We start from the raw sequence: 23,980 nt of genomic DNA, 5'->3' as shown, positions 1-23,980 counted from the left end.
ATTGGTTTTTAATATGTAACTCTTTAGCTCATCTGGAACTTATTTTTATGTGCTGTATGAGATACAGGCATACAGCTTTATTTTCTTCCAGGCAATAGCTAGCTGTAGTGGGTTTATTTATTATATAAACTAAGGGTGGCCAAACTTTTTTCTTTAGAGAATCAGAAAATAAATATTCTCAGCTTTGTAGAGCAGATGGTGTCTGTTGCAGTTGTACGGTCCTATAGCTTGGAAGCAACCATAGACAACGTGCAGTTGATGGGCATGGCTGTGTTCCAGTTAAATCTCTATCTCCAGAATCAGGACAGAGGCACAGTCTGGCTTGCAGGCTGTAGTGTATTGATTCCTGATATAAACTATTCTTTTCCTATTAGATAAAAGTGCCACTTCTGCTTTACATTAAAATAGCTTGACTGCAGGGATCTGGTTTTGAATTTCCTCTTCCATTCCATTGGTTTATTTGTTTATTTTTATGGCAGTATTATTTTTATTTGATTTTAATGTTCTGATATTTGCTGGGGCAATTAACCACTTAACCTTTTTCCCCAGTCTTTTCATGGTCAATAAGTGGAAATACATTTCTGTTTTAATTTTGGTAAAATTCACCTTTTTATGTCATTAAATCTTCCCACATAAGAACACAGTGCATTTTTCTTATTCAGATTTGGTTTTATGTTTTCCAGTAGGCCCTTTGTCTTTCTTTAAAATTTATTTCTAGGTGTTTTTTAGATTTTGTTTTTCTTTATTTCATTTCCATTTCTAGATATTTATTTATGGCATCCACCAAAAAAAAGAAAAAAAAACCAAAACCCCTCTTCCCACCATTTTTGTCAGCCATTTCTTGTTCTTGCTTCATTGCATTGTTAGCATTGTGTTGCCAAGACTGTGTTAAATAACAATGTTACTAGCAGTAATCAGCCTTTCCTCCCAGCTTCTCCCTTCGGTTTGGGATCTGTAAGCTCACTGGTCCTTAGGCTCATGTCCACCCAGAGGGGAGACACTGTAGGGGTTTGTGGTTCCCCCATGTAGATCTTGCCTGCCTGCTCTCTCCAGTAGTTACTTTAGCTCAGAGAACCACTTTGTGGGTAGGAGACAGATTTGGGAATAGAAGGAAGAGAGGGAAGCATTAAGCTTGCATGCTCCCAGAATCCTCTCCACATATAATTGTTATTATGCTATTTTTGCATGTAAAGAATTTATAGCAGTAATTCTTGGGGCAAGGTATAATGCTAAATTCATGCCCTAGCTGTGGTGGTAGCATACTACAATGAAACATCTATGCTTAAAAATAGGATTTGTGTCTCACATGTAAAGACAAGAAAGTAGAGGATGGATGATCAGTTCTCAAAGTAACTTCACTTCTGATCCAAGTGAAGATGACAGTTAAAAAATGATAAATAACCTGCAAGTTGAAGGCATATTATTCATTTTCACCTTTCTGTAGAGATACAGCTTATGAAGTTAATTTCTTTACAGAGTTTTAAACATTTATTAAACAGCTGAAGAGACTTTCTTCTTTAGTAAATGCAAAGACGAAGCCGAGCCTCTGTACTGTGCTCTTTGTGCCCCTCGCAGTGCCGTACACGATAGGTGCTCACAAAATACACCCACTATATGTAACAAGCCAAGGAAGTTCTCATTATCTATGAAGGTGGTAGTCACCCTGGTCTCATCATCAGTTAGACTGTAACATTCATACCATACATTTTACTGTAGAATTCTGGGCTGGATTTTCTGTTGAGTAAACTATCATTGAGCTTCCCAGGAGGCGCTGGTGTAAAGAACCTGCCTGCCAATGCAGGAGACCTAAGAGACATGGGTTTGATCCCTGGGTCAGGAAGATTCCCTGGAGAAGGAAATGGCAACCCACTCCAGTATTCTTGCCTGGAGAATCCCATGGACAGAGGAGCCTGACAGGCTACAGTCTATAGGGTTGCTAGGAGTTGAACATGGCTGAAGTGATATAGCATGCACACACACAAACTATCATTCTCTACTGTTGCTCTAAAGTAGAACAGAGCAATACAGTATACTAACACATATATATGGAATTTAAAAAGATGGTAACGATAACCCTATATACAAAACAGAAAAAGAGACACAGATGTACAGAACAGACTTTTAGACTCTGTGGGAGAAGGCGAGGGTGGGATGTTCTGAGAGGACAACATTGAAACAAGTTTACTGTCAAGGGTGAAACAGATCACCAGCCCGGGTTGGATGCGTGAGACAAGTGTTCAGGGCTGGTGCACTGGGAAGACCCAGAGGGATGGGATGGGGAGGGAGGCGGGAGGGGGGATAGGGATGGGGAACACATGTAAATCCATGGCTGATTGATGTCAATGTATGGCAAAAACCACCACATTATTGTAAAGTAATTAGCCTCCAACTGATAAAAATAATGGGAAAAAAAAGGAAAAAAAAGATGAGCCTTGCAAACACAAACCAAAAAAAAAAAGAGGTAATAAAAGACAAGTTGCATATTAAAAAAAATGAAGTAGAACAGAGCTATATGAAAATATAGTAATAAGTTATTTTTGTGCAGCACTTTTATATTTTGTGAAATACTTTGATCTTCACAGCACCTTTGTGTGGACAGAGCAAATATTATTGTCTTTTAATGACCAGATAAAGGGCACAAAGCTAGTAAGCAGTGGAGCAAGGACTAGAGTTCAGATCTAGCTCTATGTGGTATATACATGTGCACATATTCTAAAAGAATCTCTTTTTTGCAAGAACATGAATATGATTGAGACTTTAGCAGTTGAGTATGAGATGAATGTTTTGCAGACATAGGTTAGTTCAATTAGTGAAGAATTAATTGTGGGTGTTGATTTGTGTTTTAAGGGATTAAAAAAAATAAGAGTCCAACAATCTTTTCTTTTTGCTTTTTGCTGCCTTTGCTTTTGGTGTCAGATCCACAGAAATAATTTGCATGACCCTGTCAGGCAGCTTACCACTCTTCTTACCGTTTACTGGTATCTATGAGCTCAGTTTTCTTCTAAGAGCTTTATGGTTTCAGGTCTTACATCCTTCCAAGTCTTTAATCTATTTTGAGTAAATTTTGTGAATGGTATAAAAAAGTGGTCCAGTTTCATTCTTTTGGATATGGCTGTTCAGTTTTCCCAGCACCGTTTATTGAAAAGACCGTCCTTTCCCCATTGTATATTCTTTGATCTTTTGTCGTAAACCAGTTGACCATCTACATGTCTGAGGGCTTATTTCTGGGTTCTCTGTTCCACGCCGTTGTTCTGTGTGTCTCTCTTTATGCCAGTACCATACTGTTTTGATTAGTGTCGACCTGTAATACAGTTTGAAGTCAGGGAGTGTGATGCCTCCAGTTTTGTGCAGCTTAAGATTGCTTTGGCTATTCAGGGTCTTCTGTGGTTCCACACCACAAAATTTTATGATCAAATAGTCTAATGGGTTATTTTTTTGAGATATAATTCACAGACCATAAGATTCACCCTTTTAAAGTGACAGTTTTAGCACTTTACAGAGTTGTGCAGTCATCACCACTGTCTAGTTTCTAAACATTCCCATCACCTCTAAAAGAAACTCCATACCCATTAGCAGTCACTTCTCTTTCCTCCTCCCCCGACCCCTGGCAACCACCAGTTTACTTTCTGTCTCTGTGCATGTGCTATGTGGACATATAAATGAAATCATATCACATGTGTCTTTTTGTGTTTGCCTTCTTTCATGTGGTGTAAGTTTCATCTATCTTGTAGCATGTAGTACCTCATTCCTTTTTATGACTAACGTTCCGTTGTCTGGATATACCACATTTTGTTTATCCATTCATTGGTTGATAAATATTTGGCTGGTTTCCACTTTAGGGCTGTTATTTTCTATGAACATTCATGTACAAATTTTGACAGTGGGCATATGTTTTCAGTTTTCCTGAGTGTATACCTAGGAATGGAAGTGGTGGGTCATATAACTCCATGTTGAGCCTCTTGGGGAACTGCTAAACTGTTTTCCAAATCAGTTGCACCATTTCATGTTCCTATCAGCCATGAATGAGAATTTCAGTTCCTCTATGTCTCTGCCAACACTTGTTGTTATATGCCTTTTTGATTAGTCATCCTGAGTGGATATGAAGGGATATTTCATTATGATTTTCATTTGCATTTCCCTAATGATACTGAGCTGGAGAAGGAAAAGGCAACCCACTCCAGTATTCTTGCCTGGAGAATTCAAGCCTGGCAGGCTGCAGTCTGTGGGGTCGCAAGAATCGGACCCAACTTAGTGACTAAACTGCTACTGTTTATGATACTGAGCATCTTTTCATGTACTTACTGACCATTTGTATATTTCCTTAGGAGAAATAGCTTTTCTTTGCTTATTTTTAAATTGGGTTGCCTTTTCACTATTGAGTTATGAATATGTATATATATATATATGTATATTGAGTTGTGAATGTATTTTATATATTCTGAATACTAGACCTTCACTAGATATTTACTTTATAAATAGTTACTCCCATTCTTTGGACTGTCTTTTTAATTTCTTGGTCATGTCCTTTGAACCCAGAAGTTTTTCATTCTGATGAAGTCCAGGTCTTTTTGTTGTTGTTGTTCCTTATGCTTTCATATTGTCATATCTAAGAAAACTCTGCCTAATACAAAGTGCATTTCCTTTTAGAGTTTTGTAGTTTTGTTTCTTTCATTTAGGTCTTTGATCCCCAAAACTTGCCTGTTTTTAAAATTTTCTTGCTCTGTTCATTCCTCTTAGGAATAGCCTCTACTTCCAAAATGCTTCGTAATTCAGCTCAAATGTCATTTCCCCCAAGAAGTCTCCCTTGATTTCTCCATATATGCCCTAATCCTTTATACCATGTATAAATTATTTTCTCTTTCTCTGAATTTTGTTTTAAAGCATTCCCTTCTACTTTTTATTATGGCAAGTGTGTACATTAGGAAGAAACCTTAAGAATCATCTCATTTAACCCCCTAATTTTAGAACTACGACAGATAGCTTGCACAGAGCTCTTACTCAAATGTTCAATTGGATATTTAATGGCAGAGACAGAAGTAGAACTTGAGTCTTGCATTTCCAGCCTGATTATTTTTCTACACACAGAATTTGTAATATAGTCATTGCTTAAGCTCCTTTGCAGTATTTCACCATGGATCTCTTAAAGTCTGTGTACAGTTTCGCTGTAAGATGTAACCTGTGAATTCCTGGAGGTCAAGGAATTGTTTCATTTCTCTCTGTATCTTTATAGATATTTCTCAGAGACTTTTTCCTACTAGAATCAATAAATGAATAATGCTTTGGTTTAGAATTAATATTTTTAATATAAGATTCCAATGATACCCCCTTAGATACCTTTTGAAAGAAATTGATACGTTGAGGCCTGTAGGGGGCAGCCCAACACAGCAAGTTTTGATTGCCCTTAGTAAGCTACCTACTACTCTCTGAGATCGTTTTCGACTTAAATTGCTTCTTAAGTGGATATTTGAAAAACGAAAGCAACTATTAATGACAAACTTATTTGGTGGGGTTTTTTTTTTTACTTGTCTTATATAGGAATGGAAACTTTTTGATGCAGATGATATGCTGTTTTGTTTTTAAAGCATTTGTGTTTTTGTTTTGTTTAGTCACTGAGTTGTGTCCAACTCTATTGCGACCCCACGGGCTGTTGCCTGCCAGGCTCCTTTGTCCATGGGATTTCCCAGGCAAGAATATTGCAATGGGTTGCCATTTCCCTCTTCAGGGGATCCTCCCGACCCAGGGATCGAATCCTACATTGCAGGCAGATACTTTACCATCTGAGCCACCAGGGAAGTCCTTTAATTCCACAATAGCGGAGATAATATAATGGCAAATGTTGTCCCTAATTTACTGTTAGAGACGTTAAAGCATGCAAATTAATAGTAGTATCGCAGACTACTAGTTATTATTAAATGAAGTCTGCATTTTCTTATTAATTTGTTACACTTAGGTCATTGTTTCATTTACTATTTTCAAGAATAAAAAACATTGCTGGTAATTAAAGTAAGCTATAGACAAATAACAATACCTAACATTTATTGAGTCCTTTATGTGCAGGTACTATTTGAAATACTATTTTACATGTATTCATTCATTTATTCCTCATCACTGTCTTCTGGGACACATGCTGGTACTGTCCCCCTTGTGTGCATGAAGTAATTGATTGATTATTGAAAATTGCCCACGCTTACTCAGTAAGTGGAAGAGTTGGGATCTGAACCCAGGCAGTCTGGCTCCAAAGCTCTCACCCTTCATCACTGTCCCTTTGATACTTTGTTAAGCTCATTACTTTTATTTTCTTACTCCTTTCTATCACAACTTTCCATTTGAGACTGTTTTCCAGTTTTTACACACATCAGACCTCTTATTACTCCACCCTTTCTGTTGTTTTCTGCTTTTTTTCTTCTTCTTCTTCTAGTAGAGAAAATACATGGACAGAAAGTAAAAACATGACATCCTCCCTTTAGTGTGAAGAGATTGAAACAGATAGTTAAAGTTGTGTGGTTTTCTTTCTCTTTTATTTACAGAATGTTCTTTTTCGAATTACCAATTAAGCAGTTTTTAGTGAGCACATTAAAACATGAATTCTCAAATTTAGGGATGGAATGAACTTCTCTCTTCCTGCTTAAGCATGTAGTACTATGGGATAATTTTAAGAACTGAAATATTAAATATCTTATTTTCAAAAGATAGATTGTGATAAAATGGTCTTAATTATTTCACTAAAAATGATTTTTTTAGATCCCTTTGCAAAAAAAATTCTTTCTTGTGATAAGATCCTTATATTTTATTATGGTACTCTAATATATGAATTAACCTTACTTCCAGTTATTGGTGTGTATTTTCTTTCTCATTCTTTCCTTTCCATAATTTCAACTTTCCTTAAACACTCTGAGAATATGAGTAGATATGGTAAAAATAAATTAGACTCCAACTGGTCAGTGTGAAAAAAGCTTAGGTTAACTGAGAGACATAAAAAATTATAGTTTGGCTAAAATGAAAGTAGAGCTGTTTCATACCTAAGTGTTCAGTGGTATTTATATCACAAAATAAGATCTTAGTTTGTAAGTTTTTTAAGAAAATATTATCAAATTATTTACTCCTTTGTTTATTAAGGCACCTCATATTACAGTTAATATTTGAGTTTCTTGGAAGACTTGTCACCCTATTCCATTGTTAAGCTACACCTTAGGATGGCCATCAGCTGCTTTAATGAGTAGATTTATATAGCCTTCCCGTCTTTCTCTAACTGACATGGGTTTCAGTTTCCTGATTTACTTCTGGCCTAGTGAAGTCCTGGTAGATGCTAAGCTCAGTCCCTGTCTGCTGCTGCTGCTGCTGCTAAGTTGCTTCAGTCGTGTCCGACTCTGTGCGACCCCATAGACGGCAGCCCACCAGGCTCCCCCGTCCCTGGGGTTCTCCAGGCAGGAGTACTGGAGTGGGGTGCCATTTCCTTCTCCAATGCATTCAAGTGAATAGTGAAAGTGAAGTCGCTCAGTTGTGTCCGACTCTTAGCGACCCCATGGACTGCAGCCTACCAGGCTCCTCCGTCCATGGGATTTTCCAGGCAAGAGTACTGGAGTGGGGTGCCATTGCCTTCCCCGTAGTCCCTGTCTAAAGAAAGTTTATTTCTTCAGCCTTACTTTTCAAAAAGATTTCCAAGACCCAAATCGTCTCTCTGTGTGTCATTATCACATTTTTCTTTCAGTCTGTTTCCATCTCAGAGAAGGCCACCATCCAGAAATGATGCTCTGTAGGGTGATCATTTAATCTGTTGACAATTTCATGGTGTAAGAAAATTTGCTTAATCACTTATCTATTCCAATAGTGAAAACTACCTTCTGATTTTTTTTTTCTGTTCTTCTCATAAATGATTTTCATGTAACAGGCCAAAAGACACAACACCTGTCTGTTAAGAACAGAATTACTAGGCCTTGATTCTTAGTAGTGGTTCCTTCTTTGGAGTAAATATGAGAATTGCTTTTGGTCTAATTACTCATACTTCTAAAATAACTACTTACTAATAATTTCAAATAGGTAATGTATGTGTGATTGTTTAGGAATATTAGAAGGAAAAACCAATTTAAAAACACAAAGGCTAATAATCCTATTATTTCTGGCCTGAGCCTGGAAGATTTTGTTTTGGCATTTTATATCCTGATGTCTTACTCTTTGATGAAGTTTGTGTCTTAGTTGTTGGATCATACCCATTTTTTTTTTTTAATTTTGTTTTTAATTTTCAAGGTTTTGCAGGAGGTTATATATTTGCTTCATGAGTCCTGCAGGTTGTTTATAATAAGACAAGTACTAAGCAGATGATATAAATACAGAGATTTATGTAGGTATATTGATGTGTGTACAGCAGTTGTATTGATATTACATATAGATGCAGATCTTGATATGTACATATTTGAAATTTCTTAAATCATTAGCTAGGCAAGTTGCTGCTTTTGCAGAGGATTGTGTATATTAAAATGTTAATTCTCAGTTAAGAAATATAGTCTGATATAAACAGTCAATTACATTGTCTTTTGATGCCTTGGGAGCATTTTACAGAATATATCTTGTCTCAAGATGTATCTCTCAAAGGTCTGTTTCAGAAAAAACCCTATAAAGGTAAAGGAATGTCAGTGCTGGTTCAAAGAGCTACTGTTTGAGTGTGTTGCTTGGAGCATGTAGTGGGTAGTGAGAGGTCTCTATCGGTGGAATGACGAGTCTTGATCACAGTTAGGTTCCACAGAATTGGGTCTACATTTGGAAACTGTATATGAGTAGACCATGTGTCTACGTTGGGTGTGATCTTTTCATGAAAGTCACCTGTCTGCTATGTTGTGACACAGTTATGTACATGACATAAATTAATTAAAATTATATTAGTTGTGAAATTGTATGAATTAGCAAGGTGAGGATTTCAAATGACTGTTGAATTCACTGAGGAATGATTTGTATATTAGATGTGTGGCTGAGTTCACGGGCACGAAACTCTGAGAAACCAAACTAATGTTACTTATTATTGAACTTCATTAACCGTGTGTTACACCATATTAAATCTGTCTTCAAAACATTGTAAATGATTATTACATTTGAAATGTAGAAGATTAACATACTAAGAAATAACATGTCTTTAGAACTAAAGACTCAGAAATCCAATGTAGTATTCTTAACATTTTGTCTAGATTTTTCAAAACATGGATAAGAGAAACATTTCACATGGATGAGAAGAGTCTGTTCTGCTCATTTAAAATTTGAAAGAAATAATGTATTTTCAGTAGGTACTTCTGTCCTTTTAGTCTTTCCTTCCTTTCTCTCTTTTCTTTTTCTCCTCTATTTTTCTTTTTCTTCATCTTTCTGTCCCACCTTATTCTTATACAGAGCCCTCCCTTTTCTCTACCTCACTAATCTGAAAAGTTTTTACTATGTAATAAAGCATTTCCTATTTCAATTAAAGTGTTGAAGTTTACTTTTAAAAGCAGAGCTTTACTAAAGGAAAAATACCTCTATTAGCTTACATTTAAAATCCTTTTCATCATGATGGGGTAATTATCTGTTCCTTCTAAGAAGTAAGCCATAGCTAATTTCTGACTCTGCATCCACATTTAAAGTGACTTAGAATCAGCTGGGGACAGTTCTGACGTCTGCTTATGTAACGCAGCATTCATACTCTTCACTAGGTGTTCACTTTAGCTACAGATGCTTCATATAAAACAGGGTAGAGTAGCTTTCAAAAGGATCTACACTTCAAAGTGTAACTTGAACTCTGGTTTTTACGTTGCTTAAGGAATCCTTAATGGAGTAGAACTAACAAATTTGTTCTTCCCGCTAACACATTATCGTTTTAAAGCCTTAAAACCTTTTTTCTTCCATGCCCTCTGAAGCCATAGCACATACAATTGGATAGTTTTATTATTTCGGAATGTTTTAACAATATCCACATTAAATGTCATTCTATTTAATGTTCGATGCAAAGAAGGTTTCCTTTAATTGTAATTAATCCTTGAGAATAATGATCTGCTTTTGGAATGATAGATAAAATTCCTTACGTAAGAGAGCTGTATTTTAAGCTGAAATGCGCTCATGCTGTAGTTTGGCTGACAACTGTTCATATGTGTAATGACAATAGTTTTTAGCCACAGTGTATCCTCTTTTGCCTCATCACAGTCTTCCATTTCTCAGATGGATAAGCTGTCGCTAAGTTACACAAGAATTAATCTTTACTGTCTGTGGCCCTCTTAGAACCTTACTTTAAAAATCACCACTTTATTGTACTACTAAATAAGAAAATGTTTATGCGATTTTAAAACCTCCATTGTGGAATGAAACCTGTGATTTTGACTTGCTGTATTGGTGGTATTGAAAAATTATCTTAAACTAAAATTGTGTTGGAATATATTAGCCTGTTTTGGATTCTGTAGACAGTACTCTCTTCACATATTGTGTTCTAAAAATTTGAATTTGTGAAGGAGATAGGACTTGTTATTATAAGTAAAAAAAATTTTTAGGATAGGCCATGTAATTAGTAATGAAATTGGACTATGATATTGGTACGGTAAACCCTGACCTGCATTTTAGAATATCCTTCCTTATCATTCTAATAAAGTCTTAAGTCAGGAAACTGTGAGAGGAAGAGCCCCTCTTCTCTGTTCAGGTCATGGTGATGTGGGTTGGAATCAGACGCTCCTCTCCAAGGAAGGAGAGGCTGTTTCTCTGCTGCCCTGACTGGTGGAGAGGGTTCTGGGAAAGCTAAGGAATCTACAAGCTGGGCAGTCGTCCTTGATCAGTAAGGACATTTTTTTTTATAATCCAGACACTGTATTTGGTATGCTACATTAGTTCTGTTTTATATAACACCTTATTGTTAAATTCTGAATCCATTTTAGTAAACTGCCATCCACTTTAAACTAGGTTTTACTGGAAACAGAACTGCCATATGACCCAGCAATACCACTCCTGGGCATACACACCAAGGAAACCAGATCTGAAAGAGGCACATGTACCCCAATGTTCATCGCAGCAGTGTTCATAATAGCCAGGACATGGAAGCAACCTAGATGTCCATCCGCAGACGAATGGATAAGAAAGCTATGGTACATATACACCATGGAATATTACTTAGCCATTAAAAAGAATTCATTTGAATGAGTTCTAATGAGATGGATGAAACTGGAGCCCATTATACAGAGTGAAGTAAGCCAGAAAGATAAAGAACATTACATCATACAAGCACATATATATGGAATTTAGAAAGATGGTAACGATAACCCTATATGCAAAACAGAAAAAGAGACACAGAAGTACAGAACAGACTTTTAGACTCTGGGGGAGAAGGCGAGGGTGGGATGTTCTGAGAGAACAACATTGAAACAAGTATACTATCAAGGGTGAAACAGATCACCAGCCCAGGTTGGATGCATGAGACAAGTGCTTAGGGCTGGTGCACTGGGAAGACCCAGAGGGATGGGATGGAGAGGGAGGCGGGAGGGGGGATCGGGGATGGGGAACACATGTAAATCCATGGCTGATTCATGTCAATGTATGGCAAAAACCACTACAATATTGTAAAGTAATTAGCCTCCAACTAATAAAAATAAGTGGAAAAATAAATAAATAAACTAGGTTTTATAATTTCAAAACTTGAGACTCCATTTTAAGTATCAGAACATGAATTTTAAATGAGTTAAACAAATTAAGGCAAACTTACTTAAATTCCCACAGACAGCTTTAAGATTGCCATGCTGCTATATAACTTTTTAAAGAAAAATCTATAATTTTTCTGAATTGATGAGGACAGGGATATTTCTCTAACATTATTTGGAGGCTCTTGACCTCATTTGGAAATTTTAAATTGGTGGGGTATAATTATTGTTTCTTAAGAACTCATGAAATAAACATAGAATAATGAATAGTTATAAATTAGACTATGATGAATCTGAGTTATCACTCCAGAAGGCCTCTTCCTACTTCCACCCATTTGAGGACATTTTACTAACAGCTTCGTTGAAGTATAACCTTGACATCAGAATTCATCCTTTTGTCTTTTTGGTTCTGCTGCAAGGCAAGTAGGATCTTAGTTCCCCACCCAGGGATTGCACCCATGCTCCCTGTGGTGGAAGCACAGGGTCTTAACCGCTGGACCGTCATGGAAGTCCTAAAGTCCACCCTTTTAGGTATGCTATTGATTTTTTAGGATATTCACAGAGTTGGTGCAGCCATCACTATTATGTCATTTCAGAACATTTTTATCACCCCCAAAAAGACCCTATTCCTAATTAGTAGTCACACCTCATTCTTCCTTCGAGCCCGTGACAAATTCCCCCTCCCCTCCAATTCATGGCGACTACTGATCTTCCCCCTCCTCCCTCACCCCCCAGATTTCTATATTCTGAACGTTTCGTTTTAAATGGAATTTTAAAGTATATGGCCTTTTGTGTCTGGCTTCTTTCACTTGGATTATATTTCCATGGTTCATCATTGTGATGACACATTTCTGTTCTTTCTTTTTTTATGGCCAAGTAATACTCCACTGCTTGGAGATACCACATTTTGTTTATCTATTCACTGATTGGTGGTTATTTGGATTGTTTCTACCTTTTGCCTGTTATGAATAAATGCTGCTGTGAGCATTAATGTACAAGGTTTTGATGAACATGTGCTTTCAGTTCTCTTGGGTAGATACTTAGGAATGGAATTGCTGGGTTATGTGGTAATTCTATGTTTAATCTTTTGAGGAACTGCCAGATTATTTTGCAAAGTATATATGCCATTTTACATTTCACTCACCAAGTATAAGTGTTCCAATTTGTCTACATCCTTGCCAACATTTGTTATTTTCTATCATTTTAATTATAGCCATCTTAGGAGGTATGAAGGGGTATATGTATTTTGGTTTTAGTTTGCCCCTCCCTAATTACTAATGATGTTAAACATCTTTTCATATGTTTACTGACCGTTTGGATATCATCTTAGGCAGGATATCTTCAAATCCTTTGCTCTTTTTAAACTGGGTTTTCTTTTTATTAGTGAGTTGTAAGAGCTCTGTATATCTTCTGGTCACTAATTCTTTACTGGATACATGATCTGCATTTATTTTCTCCTATATTTGGTTTTATTTTCATTTTCATAGTGCCCTTTGAAATACAAAGATTTTAAATTTTAGTTAAGTTCAGTTTATTTTCTCTTTGGTTGCTTGTGTTTTCAGGTTGTCTTGCCAAATCCAAGGCCGTAAAGATTTCCTTCTATGTTTTCTTCTAAGAGTTGTATAGTTTTACTACATTGTTTTTCTTCATGTATTTTTTAGGGTAGTCAAGTGCTATGTTTTTTTTTTTTAATTTTTTAATGAACATATGACTTCAGCAGTGAGATCTGTAAAATATTTATCATTTGTTTTTATTTGCTACTTCTAAAAAACTCACAGGAATTTATGAAATCTACTTTCAATGATACTTCAGTGAATAAATGTTTTAAATGATTAGTATCAGAAACAAAAATACCAACATCCCCGTATTATAAACTTTATTTAGTTTTCACTATAAAGCCTACAGACCCCACACAAAGGGCTGAGGATCTTGTAGTATTTTACTCACTCCTGGCCCAGGTTTAGAAACAATATTCTAGTGGATAAGGCACCTGATTGATCATCAGGAGGACAGAATTTCAATTCTGAGGTCGACACAACCTCTTTTACCCGGATGCTGCGTCTTGCTACTCTGATTTCTATATTTGTACAAATTAAAAACGCTGCATAGTTATTTTATGTAAGTATACCATAAAGATAGAAATAATCTGTATATAAACATGTCCTTTGAATCGTCAGTCAAAAACAGTTTATTCCATTACTCTTACAGTAGCTTACCTTTTTAGATGGCTTTGGATAAAATGAGCAAAGACATTTTTATAGATACTGAAATTTAAACTATGATTGCCTAGGTATGGTTTTGAAATTTTTCAGGGGAAACCTTAGAAATAATATAATTATTACTAAACACATCAGTCCTAGCACTTTTATAGGAAGCCTCTCATTTGGCCACTCTACTAATAATTTCAAATAAAACATTTTAAAGCAATATAACTTATTTTATAAATCGGCTCGTAAACAGCACCAAATTGTTCTCAGCCTTAGCAAGAGGGAAATAGTGCTTCCCTGTAACACATTTTATTCAATGAAAGGATATGAGGGAAACACACACTGTTGCCTGTGTTTGAAGACAATTTGCCTTAATTATTTATGCAGCAAAATATATTTGGCATTGTCTAGACAGAATTATAATAAATATAACAGTTTAAAGAAGACAAGATGTAAACTTCAAACCAGATGTGTGGATATAATTCTGATGGGTGCTTTCATTTAATCATAGTCTCAATTAAGACACTGCTGCTTTGAGGCTTAAGTGTCCCTGGCTGTAATAATGAGAGCTTTTCAAATGTTAATTATTATTTTTTAGAGTTGTCGGGAATATTAAAAGTGGACTTCAGACTCTGATAGCATAACTCCAGAAAGTGCTTATTTTCAAGTCTCCTATTTCCCTATATAAAGGATAAAAGTGGTCTGATTAAGTGGCACTGACCCCCCTCTCGCTGTCTCCCTGTCCCCCTCCTTCCCACCATCGAAAGGACTGTTTACTGTAAAGGTCTAAAGGCATTCATTTGAAAATGGTTTGTTCTTTTTACTTAATGAGGTATTGTAATCATGTATATTCTTAAGCTAATTTTAACATGAGGCTTCTTTTGAAAAGCATGTGATGCAAAATTTGACATGCATGAATATGTCTCAGGCCAGATATGCATGTGACAGTTTGAAGCACGTATCATGTGTCATTGTTGGTAAAGTCTGGCAGCATATCCTGTGTAAACCCCTATTTTCTTTTTCTTTGTGCCCCATATTTATTCTGATTAACAAGACTTCAAAGGGAACAACTGATGGTTGAATACCAATTATTTTTTACTCTCTCTGTTTTGGGTTCTGTAAGGGCTAAATAGTGTTACCTTTCTCTGGCTCCACATTTAACCATGGTTTTAAAGAGAGGAATGAAAGGAATTAATCACTGTTAAACACCTGTTGCACTAGGTGTTTCGTATATCTCATGTAATTGTTAGAGCAGTCATTCAAATATGTATATCATTCCTGTTTTTCAGATTTAGAAACATACTTCCAAGGCTGATGTAATTTGCCTTAGGTTCCCAGTCAGTTGTGTTGTGAGTTAGAATTCCAGCCAAGCCCTTGCTAATTCCACTGCATTTGACGTTCTACACTTTATGTGCTAAATTTGTAGCCCACTTTTCTCCCCTTACCCACTGATATCTGAGAGGTGCCGTTGTATTTCATCTGCCTCTGTGTGCGTTAGTGGGAAGAGGGCATATGAAGGGAAAGGATTGTTTCTGTGCTCCGCCTGAAATGACCTTATCTTTTTCTGTTTTAAGAAAAAATACTCTGTATTTTAAGATGAAAGCTTGAAGACCTATGTTTTCTACTTTGTTTTCATCTTCTTTGGAAACTCCCTACGATTTTACTTTAGTACCTTACATTCTACCACACTTAGCATATTTTACTTTGTACCTACTGATATGTCTTCTACTCTTATAAAATGAAATTCTGTCACCAGTTTTAGCAAAAACTTTTGTTTTTGCTCTAGCTGCCGAGTTCATGCTGGGCTTTTACATTTTCTCTTAGCACTTTGTACATATTTCTGTTATCACTTATACGTATATCTGTGTATCTGTAACACTGTGTTACAGTTATTTGTTTATGTGTGCATTGTTCATCTTTGTACCCATCAGCACAAGTGATACCTTTTATAAATTCAGTAGATGTTTAATGAGTGATGATTTCTGATAGATTTGCCCCTGCCCTCTGGTTGTTAAGAGATCCTGGAGCTGTGTACTACTGTTGGGATAGTTCTTTTATGTTTGTTCTGTTTTGTTATGGCTGGATTCTTTACTGTCTGAGTCTGGGTTATGTGGAGGGAGGAAGGCAGCCATGAGGATTGTGCCTAGTTGCCAAGATAACTGGGCTTGACTGGAATAGGCAAGAATTTACCCAAAGCATAATGAAATCAGCCTGACTCTCTCAAAATAGGAAGTAGGAAGTGAATCTAAGACGTAAAGTCAGAGATGAGAACTGACAAGGGGCTGAAGTGGAATCACAGTCAGGAAAAGATGTGATCAGAAATTGGGAGATTTGTCAACCGGCTAGAAAGCAGAATTTGAAAGGATGTAGGGTAAATGATTCTGGATGGAGGCTGTGAGCACTCACTGGGGGTGGGACTAATTTTTGAGTTGCTGGATTAAAGTTGCTACTCAGGGCTTGTCAGAGATTTTTGTGATCACAGAAGCTCCGCTCATTTTCTGCTGAGTACCTTTAACAACTGCCTGATATAGTAAAAGAGATGAGTTAAAGTAAGTTCTTACAGTTAAAGTAAGAATAAATGAATGAATTAATGAAACAAATCTATCTGCAGATCACACAGTTTATCCACATCCCTTATATCCACTCCATCCATCTTTTTTGTCATCATGCAAATTCATATCCTCAGAATTTCAGATCAAAATCCTGAACCTGGATACTACTACTGGGATGATTCTGTCCCAGCTATTCTAACAAATGGGATCCATTTAATCATCAAGTACTACCTGATGCATCAGTAAGAGACCAAACCCCCCCGCCCCTCCCCCCCTCCCCCCCACTGGCCTTTTAGTTAAGGGCATTTATAAGTTTCACAAACAAGTGAACCATTGTGCATCTGTTGGGCATCTTTTTAAGTTGTATGCTTTCTGAATTTTTATGTTTTTCTCTTTCATAGCTTTAATTGCTTCATTTCAGTAAATAGAATCTCCTTTTACTATAGATATGATTCTTCCTCCTCTTTACAGTCACTGATTCCATGATCATGGAATCAGATGTGTACCCTTCCAGCTGTAATTTGCCATTTTTAACAAACCAACATTTCTAACTCATATTGATATACTATTTATGACCCAAACAGCAAAACAAGCCCTAATGTTATGTAGTAACAGGGAGACAACAAGAGTAGTATGTCTTCTTATCATAATCCATATTTTATATTACAACTGAATATAAAACACATATTAGTATTTCATAAACTTCTGTTGAGTGTCGTTACATTTGATAAGAACAGTCACAGCACTTACTGAGCAGCTGCTGTGCACTAGGCACTCTTCTAAATGCTTTACATGAATTAACACGTGTAATCTTCACGTGGAGTTGTAACAAGCTCCATGTTATATACCGGGAATCACATAGTGTGTGATCTGAGGTTGGCTTTTTATGTGCAGTGTGAGTTCCTTGAGCTCCCTGCAGTTTGTTCCATGTGTTATTACTAGGTTTTTGCATTGTTATTACTGAGTGGTATTCTGTGGCATAGGCATACCACAGACAGTTTATCCATTCACCTGTTCAATGACATTGGAACTGTACGAACTGTACATTTGTGTACAGTCTTTTCGAGAACATGAGTCTGCATTTCTCTGGGAGTACTCAAGAGTACAATTGCTCGGTCATATGGTAAATGTGTGTCTAATCTTGTAAGAAACTGCCTTACTCTTTTTCCATAAAAACTGAACCACTTTACATTTCTACCAGCAATGGTATGAGAGATCTAGTTTCTCCACATGCTCACCAGCGTTTGGTATTATTACTATATTTTATTTTAGACATTTTGGTAGATATGTAGTCATGTTGTATTGTGGTTTTAATTTGCATTTCCCTAATGACTAATGACGTGTCAAACTTTTTTTTATGTGCTTATTTGCCATCTGTATATCCTCTTTGGTGAAATGTCTGCTGGTATCTTTTGCTTATTTTCTGATTGAATTCTTTGTGTTTTTTACTGTTGGACTTTTAGAGTTCTTACTTATTCTGGATGTAAGAACTTTGTTGGATATGCAGTCTTGCAGATAGTCTCTTTCAGTCTTGTCTTTTCACCTTCAGAACAAAAGTTGTGTTTTGTTGATAAAGATCCAGTTTATCAATATTTCCTTTTATGGATCTTGCTTTTGGTATTAAGTTCTAGATTAGTTCCGAATTTAGTCCTCAAGTGACTTTGCCTTTTTTACTTTGCTGTATAAAAGCTGAATGTCATGATTCTGGACCTTTTAATAACTAGACAAGTGAACTTAGAGAAAATAGGTTAAAAAGAAATTAAACGAGTTTGCTAAATTGGGGTAGTATTAAGTTAAAATACTCATACAGTGCTCTAAGACTGCTGATCGTGGTGGTAGTGGCCTGTGTTTCAGTGTACGTTTAGATGGGTGTGCGTGCCACGTCGCTCAGTCGTGTACCATGAGGGCGTCCCTGAGAGTCAGTTAGTAAAGCATCTGCCTGCAATGCAGGAGACCCTGGTTTGATTCCTGGGTCCAGAAGATCCTCTGGAGAAGGGATAGGCTGCCCACTCCAGTACTCTTGGGCTTCCCTTGTGGCTCAGCATGATCGTACTGTGTACATATTTTATTCACTTGAAAACTGTGCAGTGTAGATATTACCTCCATTTATACTCATGCATGTTTTCAAACTTGATTCACTAAAATTTTATAAATTTAACTTAAAATTTTTTACAAATTTGATTCTTGCTGCTTCTGTTCAGTTTGTCTTCCAGGTAAATCAGCAGCATACCTTTTGCATGTAAGGGAAATTGTTATTACAGTGGTGCAAGTGCCTGAGTAGAGAAAGGGTGAGGCACGGCCAGCCAATAGCACTCCAGGTTTATATTCCATTTGATGTTTTAAGAAAGGACTGACGTACTAGCTGAAGAACGAACAGGGGCAGTTTCAAAGATGACTTTACCAAGTCATTTCTCATGAGAAAGTTATTCTGTTTCTTGGAAGTCCCTAAAATAGTTTGCAGATTTACAGATATTATGGCTAGATTAAGTGTTGTGGTGTAGTTCTATTATAGTGGCTTTCTTATCTATCAGACAAGGATTCAGATTACCGTGGATATTGTTAGCATTGTCTGGTTTCATGTATACTAGATCATAGTTTAAAGAATTCTTGTTCATGGAGTTTTTGTATTTTAAAACTATTGCTGTGTTCAAAATGAAGATAGCTTTTAAATATATCCTAGTATAATTTAGTCTTCTCTGCTGAAATCCAGTTTAGGTTTAATGAGATCTTTAAGAAATTTGCATGAATTTACCCTACATTCCCATTGCCCTTCAGAACCTCTGTACAGTACTTGAATTCGTAGTCTGTCTGTGGCCAGCTTCTGTTCTCAAGATAAATAGCTCTCAAAGTTGAGTGTTTTTTAAGAATGAGAATATAAGTGTTTAAAGGCACTTGGACAAAATTTAAACAAAAAATATTTGCTAGATTTTTTGTTTGGAGTATTTTAGGTCTTTGCCTTTTAATAAGGTTTTTTTGTTACATGATGAAACAGAAATTTACTTTGATGAAAGTTTTCTTGGTTACCAGTCTATAGGATTTACTTGGAGTATATGTTAATAGTTCTGGAACTTCACCCTTCCCCCCAAGTAAATAATATTATAAAGACTGTTGAAGTTATACCTTTATTATAACTGCTTCATTTTGGGAAAGAGTTAAAAAAAAAGAAGTACAGAGAAATTGCAGGCCATTTTTTCTAGGAATGTGAGTAGAGGAGAATTGCTGTATTTTTAATACGTATCTAAGACTACTTGGCCTTTACTGTTTAGCATATTGTTTTCAAATTGCTATAATGTGTATTAGTATAGCTAAGCCACCTCATAATTCTGTCACTTAATAAGGGGCAAGTGAATCTTGGAAAGATTTGACTTTGCTGAAAACCTTAGTCTTATCAGACCAGAGTTTGGATGATCCATTTTAACAGTTTTTGTATTGGAGGTACAGTCCCGCCCCTCCTTTTATCCTGACCAAGTCCCAGTTGTCATCGCATAGGCTTGCATCATTCAGACAGCCTCTCACCGGTCATCCTGCTGTTACCTCTTCACGAAGTCATTGCACACAATGCTGCTTTCCATTAGCCTTCAGAAAAAAGCCTCTTTCATCACGTCACTTCCTTTGCTAAAAAGTCTTAAAAGCCTCTTCATTGCCTGGAAGATAGAAAGCCCTAAGTGGGTGATGGCTATTTTAAATGATTACTGCTGTCCCCTATTCATTTCTTTCTTCTCTGAACTCCTCAAACCTGTATCATCTTCACATAGTGAATCCTTGATTGTTCATAATATTCTTCTGTTATTTTCCTGTGTACAGTAAAGTGAATCAGTTGTACATATACATAAATCCACAGTTTTTTAGATTCTTTTCCTATATAGGCCATTATTGTGTATTGAGTAGAGTTCCCTGTTCAGTAATACTTCTAAAAAATTCAATTAGTGAAGTGAACTGCATTATATTTAATGCATATTTATTAAATTTTAGTTTTTCTCATGCTTTCCATATACATTCAACTGTATTATTTTAAAATTATTTTGATATTTATTATGTATTCACTGAACACACAATATAAAGCCAGGAGAAGTAGTCACATACTTGCACCACATTTAGCTTTTCTTGTATTTTAGTTCATGTCTATACTTAAAATCAGGTTTTCTTCTTCTTTTTTTTTTTTTTTTTTTTTAACCAAATCTGGTTAAAAGTTATCTTGAAGAAGTTGAGGTGTGCCTCTGTGATTTTAAAATAAACAAGCCAAAAAAAAAAAAGATTACCTTTAATGGCTAGGTATTTGAAATCATTTTCTTATAAGGTATTACTCTGTTCCTGTAGATTTCATGATTTTTCATTCCAAGAAGCTTAAAACAAAAACTTAGCATCTTAAAATGAAAAAACAGTTAAGAGTTGTGGTGGGTGTTATTCTCTTTATCATTTATTCAGTACTTGGCACAGGTCTCCCGTTATTCCTAGAACAAACTTCAGAGATGGGGAATGTCCCAAGTTTCCAAAGAAACTGGGTGCGAGATCGTAGAGCTCATGAGGACAGTGCTGTTACTCATGGACTGGCTGATGGCAGAGCCTCTGCACTCTGTCACGGGAAGGCTTCCGTCACCGTTGCTGTGCTTCTAGAGAGGGAATTTGAGAAAATTAAACCTTAATTTTTTGAAGGAGTAAGATGTTGAAGTTGTTAGCAGTCAATTATGACAGTGCTAATAAATAAGAATTGTCAGAGGAAATGTACCTATTATTTTGAAATTTTTGAACCTATAGAAAAGTTTTAAAATAGTAAAACAGCTAAGACCATCTAAGACCCTTCACCTGGATTCACCAGTAATTAACCTTTTTTCACATTTGTTGTCTCTTTTTCTGTACACACGCTCTCTCTCCTCTCCCCTAACCATTTGATTGTAGGTTTCAGACATCATGGTACCTAATTCCTGAACATCTGATCATGAATTTCTTAACAGTAAGGATATTGTCCTTATAAACATTATCACACCTAAGAAATTTATCATTAATCTAATATTATCTAATGTTCATCTGGTATTTCCCCAGTTATTTCAAAAATGTCTTTTATAATTGATCTTTTTAAATTCCTTTCTCCAATCCAGTATCCAGTCAGAGTTTATGTTTTGTATTTAGTTGTGATATCTTGTCGGTCCCTTTTAATCTTTTTTTTTTATTTGCTGCCTCTGACTTTTTGTTAAGTGTCCAGGTCAGCTGCGTTTCAAGTGCTGCATGTTCTGAATTTGCCTTATTGCCTCCTGTGGTTAGAGTTACTTAGGTCTGTGTTAAGCATTTTCAGCCATAATACCACATGTGTGATGTATGCTTCTGATTACACTGTACCTGTATCAGAAGGCATCTCATGCCACCTTTAAATTTCTAATATATTAATTCATAGCTTGTAGCAATAGAGACATAATTGTTTGGACCCTTTTTTGATTTCTCAAATAGACAACAACTGAACGGCCTTTCATTCAGAAGCTTTTTCGACCTGTGTCTACAGATGGACAATTGCATACACTAGGAGATCTCCTCAAAGAAGTCTGTCCTTCTGCAGTTGCTCCGGAAGGTAATATAATTGACAACATTAAAACATGTCTTTCATTCCTCTTCATTACCGAAGTAACATAAGAGTTCTGTATTTATAAATAACATGTATTAGTTACTTCAGTAAGATATTTTCATTATCTTATAAGGAAAAATCTTTTGAAACAGAAGCACTTAATACTTAACTATTTCATAAGTTATTGACACTAACAGAATAAGAAACTCATTCTCTTTAGCAAACCAAAATATGGTTTTAAAGTGACTCTCTTATATTTTGGGGCCCCGGGTTTTTCATTTGTGAATTCAGTTTTGGTAAATGTTGTATTTTTAATCTTGCATTGTGTTTCATCATTCTAAAGAAATAAGAGATAGTTTTTTTTTTAAAAAAAGTCAGGTTTGGTTGATATTTTAATACTGAGTAATGGATACATATTTTATTTGAAGTTTTTGCTACTCTTTAATGTTTTACTGAACATTATTCTCTTAGGATTTAACATTTCACAAGGCTAGTCAAAAACTTGCCCTGTTTTATAGTCCTTATTTTGTAATTTATGTTAAAATTGTTTTCCTGTAAGCAGAGGAAAAATAGAAAAATCGCTTAATTGCAGCATAAGAAACACAAGGAAAATGCGGAAAACTAGGGGGAAAATGCTGTAAACCCCTAACTCATAGAGACTACTGTTGACACACACATACAGATATATACTTGAATATTTGAGAGGGTGTATGTGCGTAAATTTATCCGTCCTCCTTTTTCACCTGATACAATATGATAGTTCTTAAAAATTCTTTAAAGCCATTTTTTAAAATGCCATGGCCCTTGGTATCTATGTACCATAATTTGACCATCACTCTATCACTGAATGACTTGTCTTATTGTTGGTTACTGTGCTGTAGGAGAAATTTCAGTGGCATATTGCTGTGTTTGTTAATATGTTGCCTAGATTTGTGTATGTTATATAGAAAAACATTAAAAACTTACCACTTTAAATCTTTTATGGTAAGAGGTAAGGCAGTAATAAATGCAAAGGTAAATACTTCAGTAGATCATGCTGTGTTTCTTATTAACATATCCTACGTTGGGATGGTGGCAGCATTATTTACATGACTTGTAACTATATCACATAGTTCAAGAAGCGTTTAGTATCTGTGGAAATGGTTTGCCTACTCAGTAATTAGAAGTAATAGGATTGGGAGGAATATTCACATTCCAGTCTAAAAGACTAAACAAAGAATATTGAGCTCAGAAAATGTGCCGTTTGGCCTGTTGAATCAAATATGCTTCCTTTCCCTGGCATTTCTATGTGTATCTAGCACTTTGAAAATACACAAAGGCTCAATAGGAGGGAAGAAGAGGGACATCTAAATACCACCAGAACCAGTTCCAGAAGGGACTGATAAAAAAGATCATTGACTACTACCCAGCGCTATGAAAATTGAGTAAATTTCTCTGGCGATCCAGTGGTTAAGACTGCACTTCCACTGCAGGGGACATGCTTTCAGTCCCTGGTCAAGGAACTAAGGTCTTACAAGCCATGTGGTGCAACCAAAAAGCAACATGTTTCATATATATATATATATATATATATATATATACACACACACACACACACATATATATGTATGTATGTATGAAATGTATATGTATAATTATAAATATATATATATATATATATATATATATATATATATATTATAGAGAGAGTGAGTTTATAAGGCCTTACTAATGTCATTTGTCAGCTTCCCTGGTAGCTCAGCTGGTAAAGAATCTGCCTGTAATGCAGGAGATCCTGGTTTGATTCCTGGGTCAGGAAGATCCTCTGGAGAAGGGGTAGTATCTCCCACTCCACGTCTTGGGCTTCCCTCATGGCTCAGTCAGTAAAGAATCCATACTTGCAGTGTGGGTGACCTGGGTTTGATCCCTGTGTTGGGAAGACCCCCTGGAGGAGGGCATGGTACCCCACTCCAGTATTCTTGCCTGGAGAATCCCCATGGACAGAGAAGCCTGGCGGGCTGCAGTCGATGGGGTCACAAAGAGTCAGACACGACT

At 36.1% G+C, this 23,980-nt stretch overlaps 1 protein-coding gene across 5 annotated transcripts in view; it reads left to right on the top strand.

Annotated features, from left to right (window-relative positions):
- ATG5 (autophagy related 5) overlaps nucleotides 1-23,980 on the top strand; it is a 115,482-nt gene that overhangs the window by 76,137 nt on the left and 15,365 nt on the right. For all 5 annotated transcript variants that reach the window (XM_043439110.1, XM_043439107.1, XM_043439106.1 and 2 more), the window contains one exon: nucleotides 21,835-21,952. In XM_043439110.1, the coding sequence (XP_043295045.1) occupies nucleotides 21,835-21,952 (118 nt within the window). The remainder of the gene's footprint in view (nucleotides 1-21,834; nucleotides 21,953-23,980) is intronic.

This window comes from Cervus canadensis, chromosome 20 (assembly GCF_019320065.1).
Source record: "Cervus canadensis isolate Bull #8, Minnesota chromosome 20, ASM1932006v1, whole genome shotgun sequence".
Lineage (NCBI taxonomy): Eukaryota > Metazoa > Chordata > Mammalia > Artiodactyla > Cervidae > Cervus > Cervus canadensis.
The sequence above is the reverse complement of the archived record's forward strand: the minus strand, read 5'-3'. Positions and strand labels throughout refer to the sequence as shown.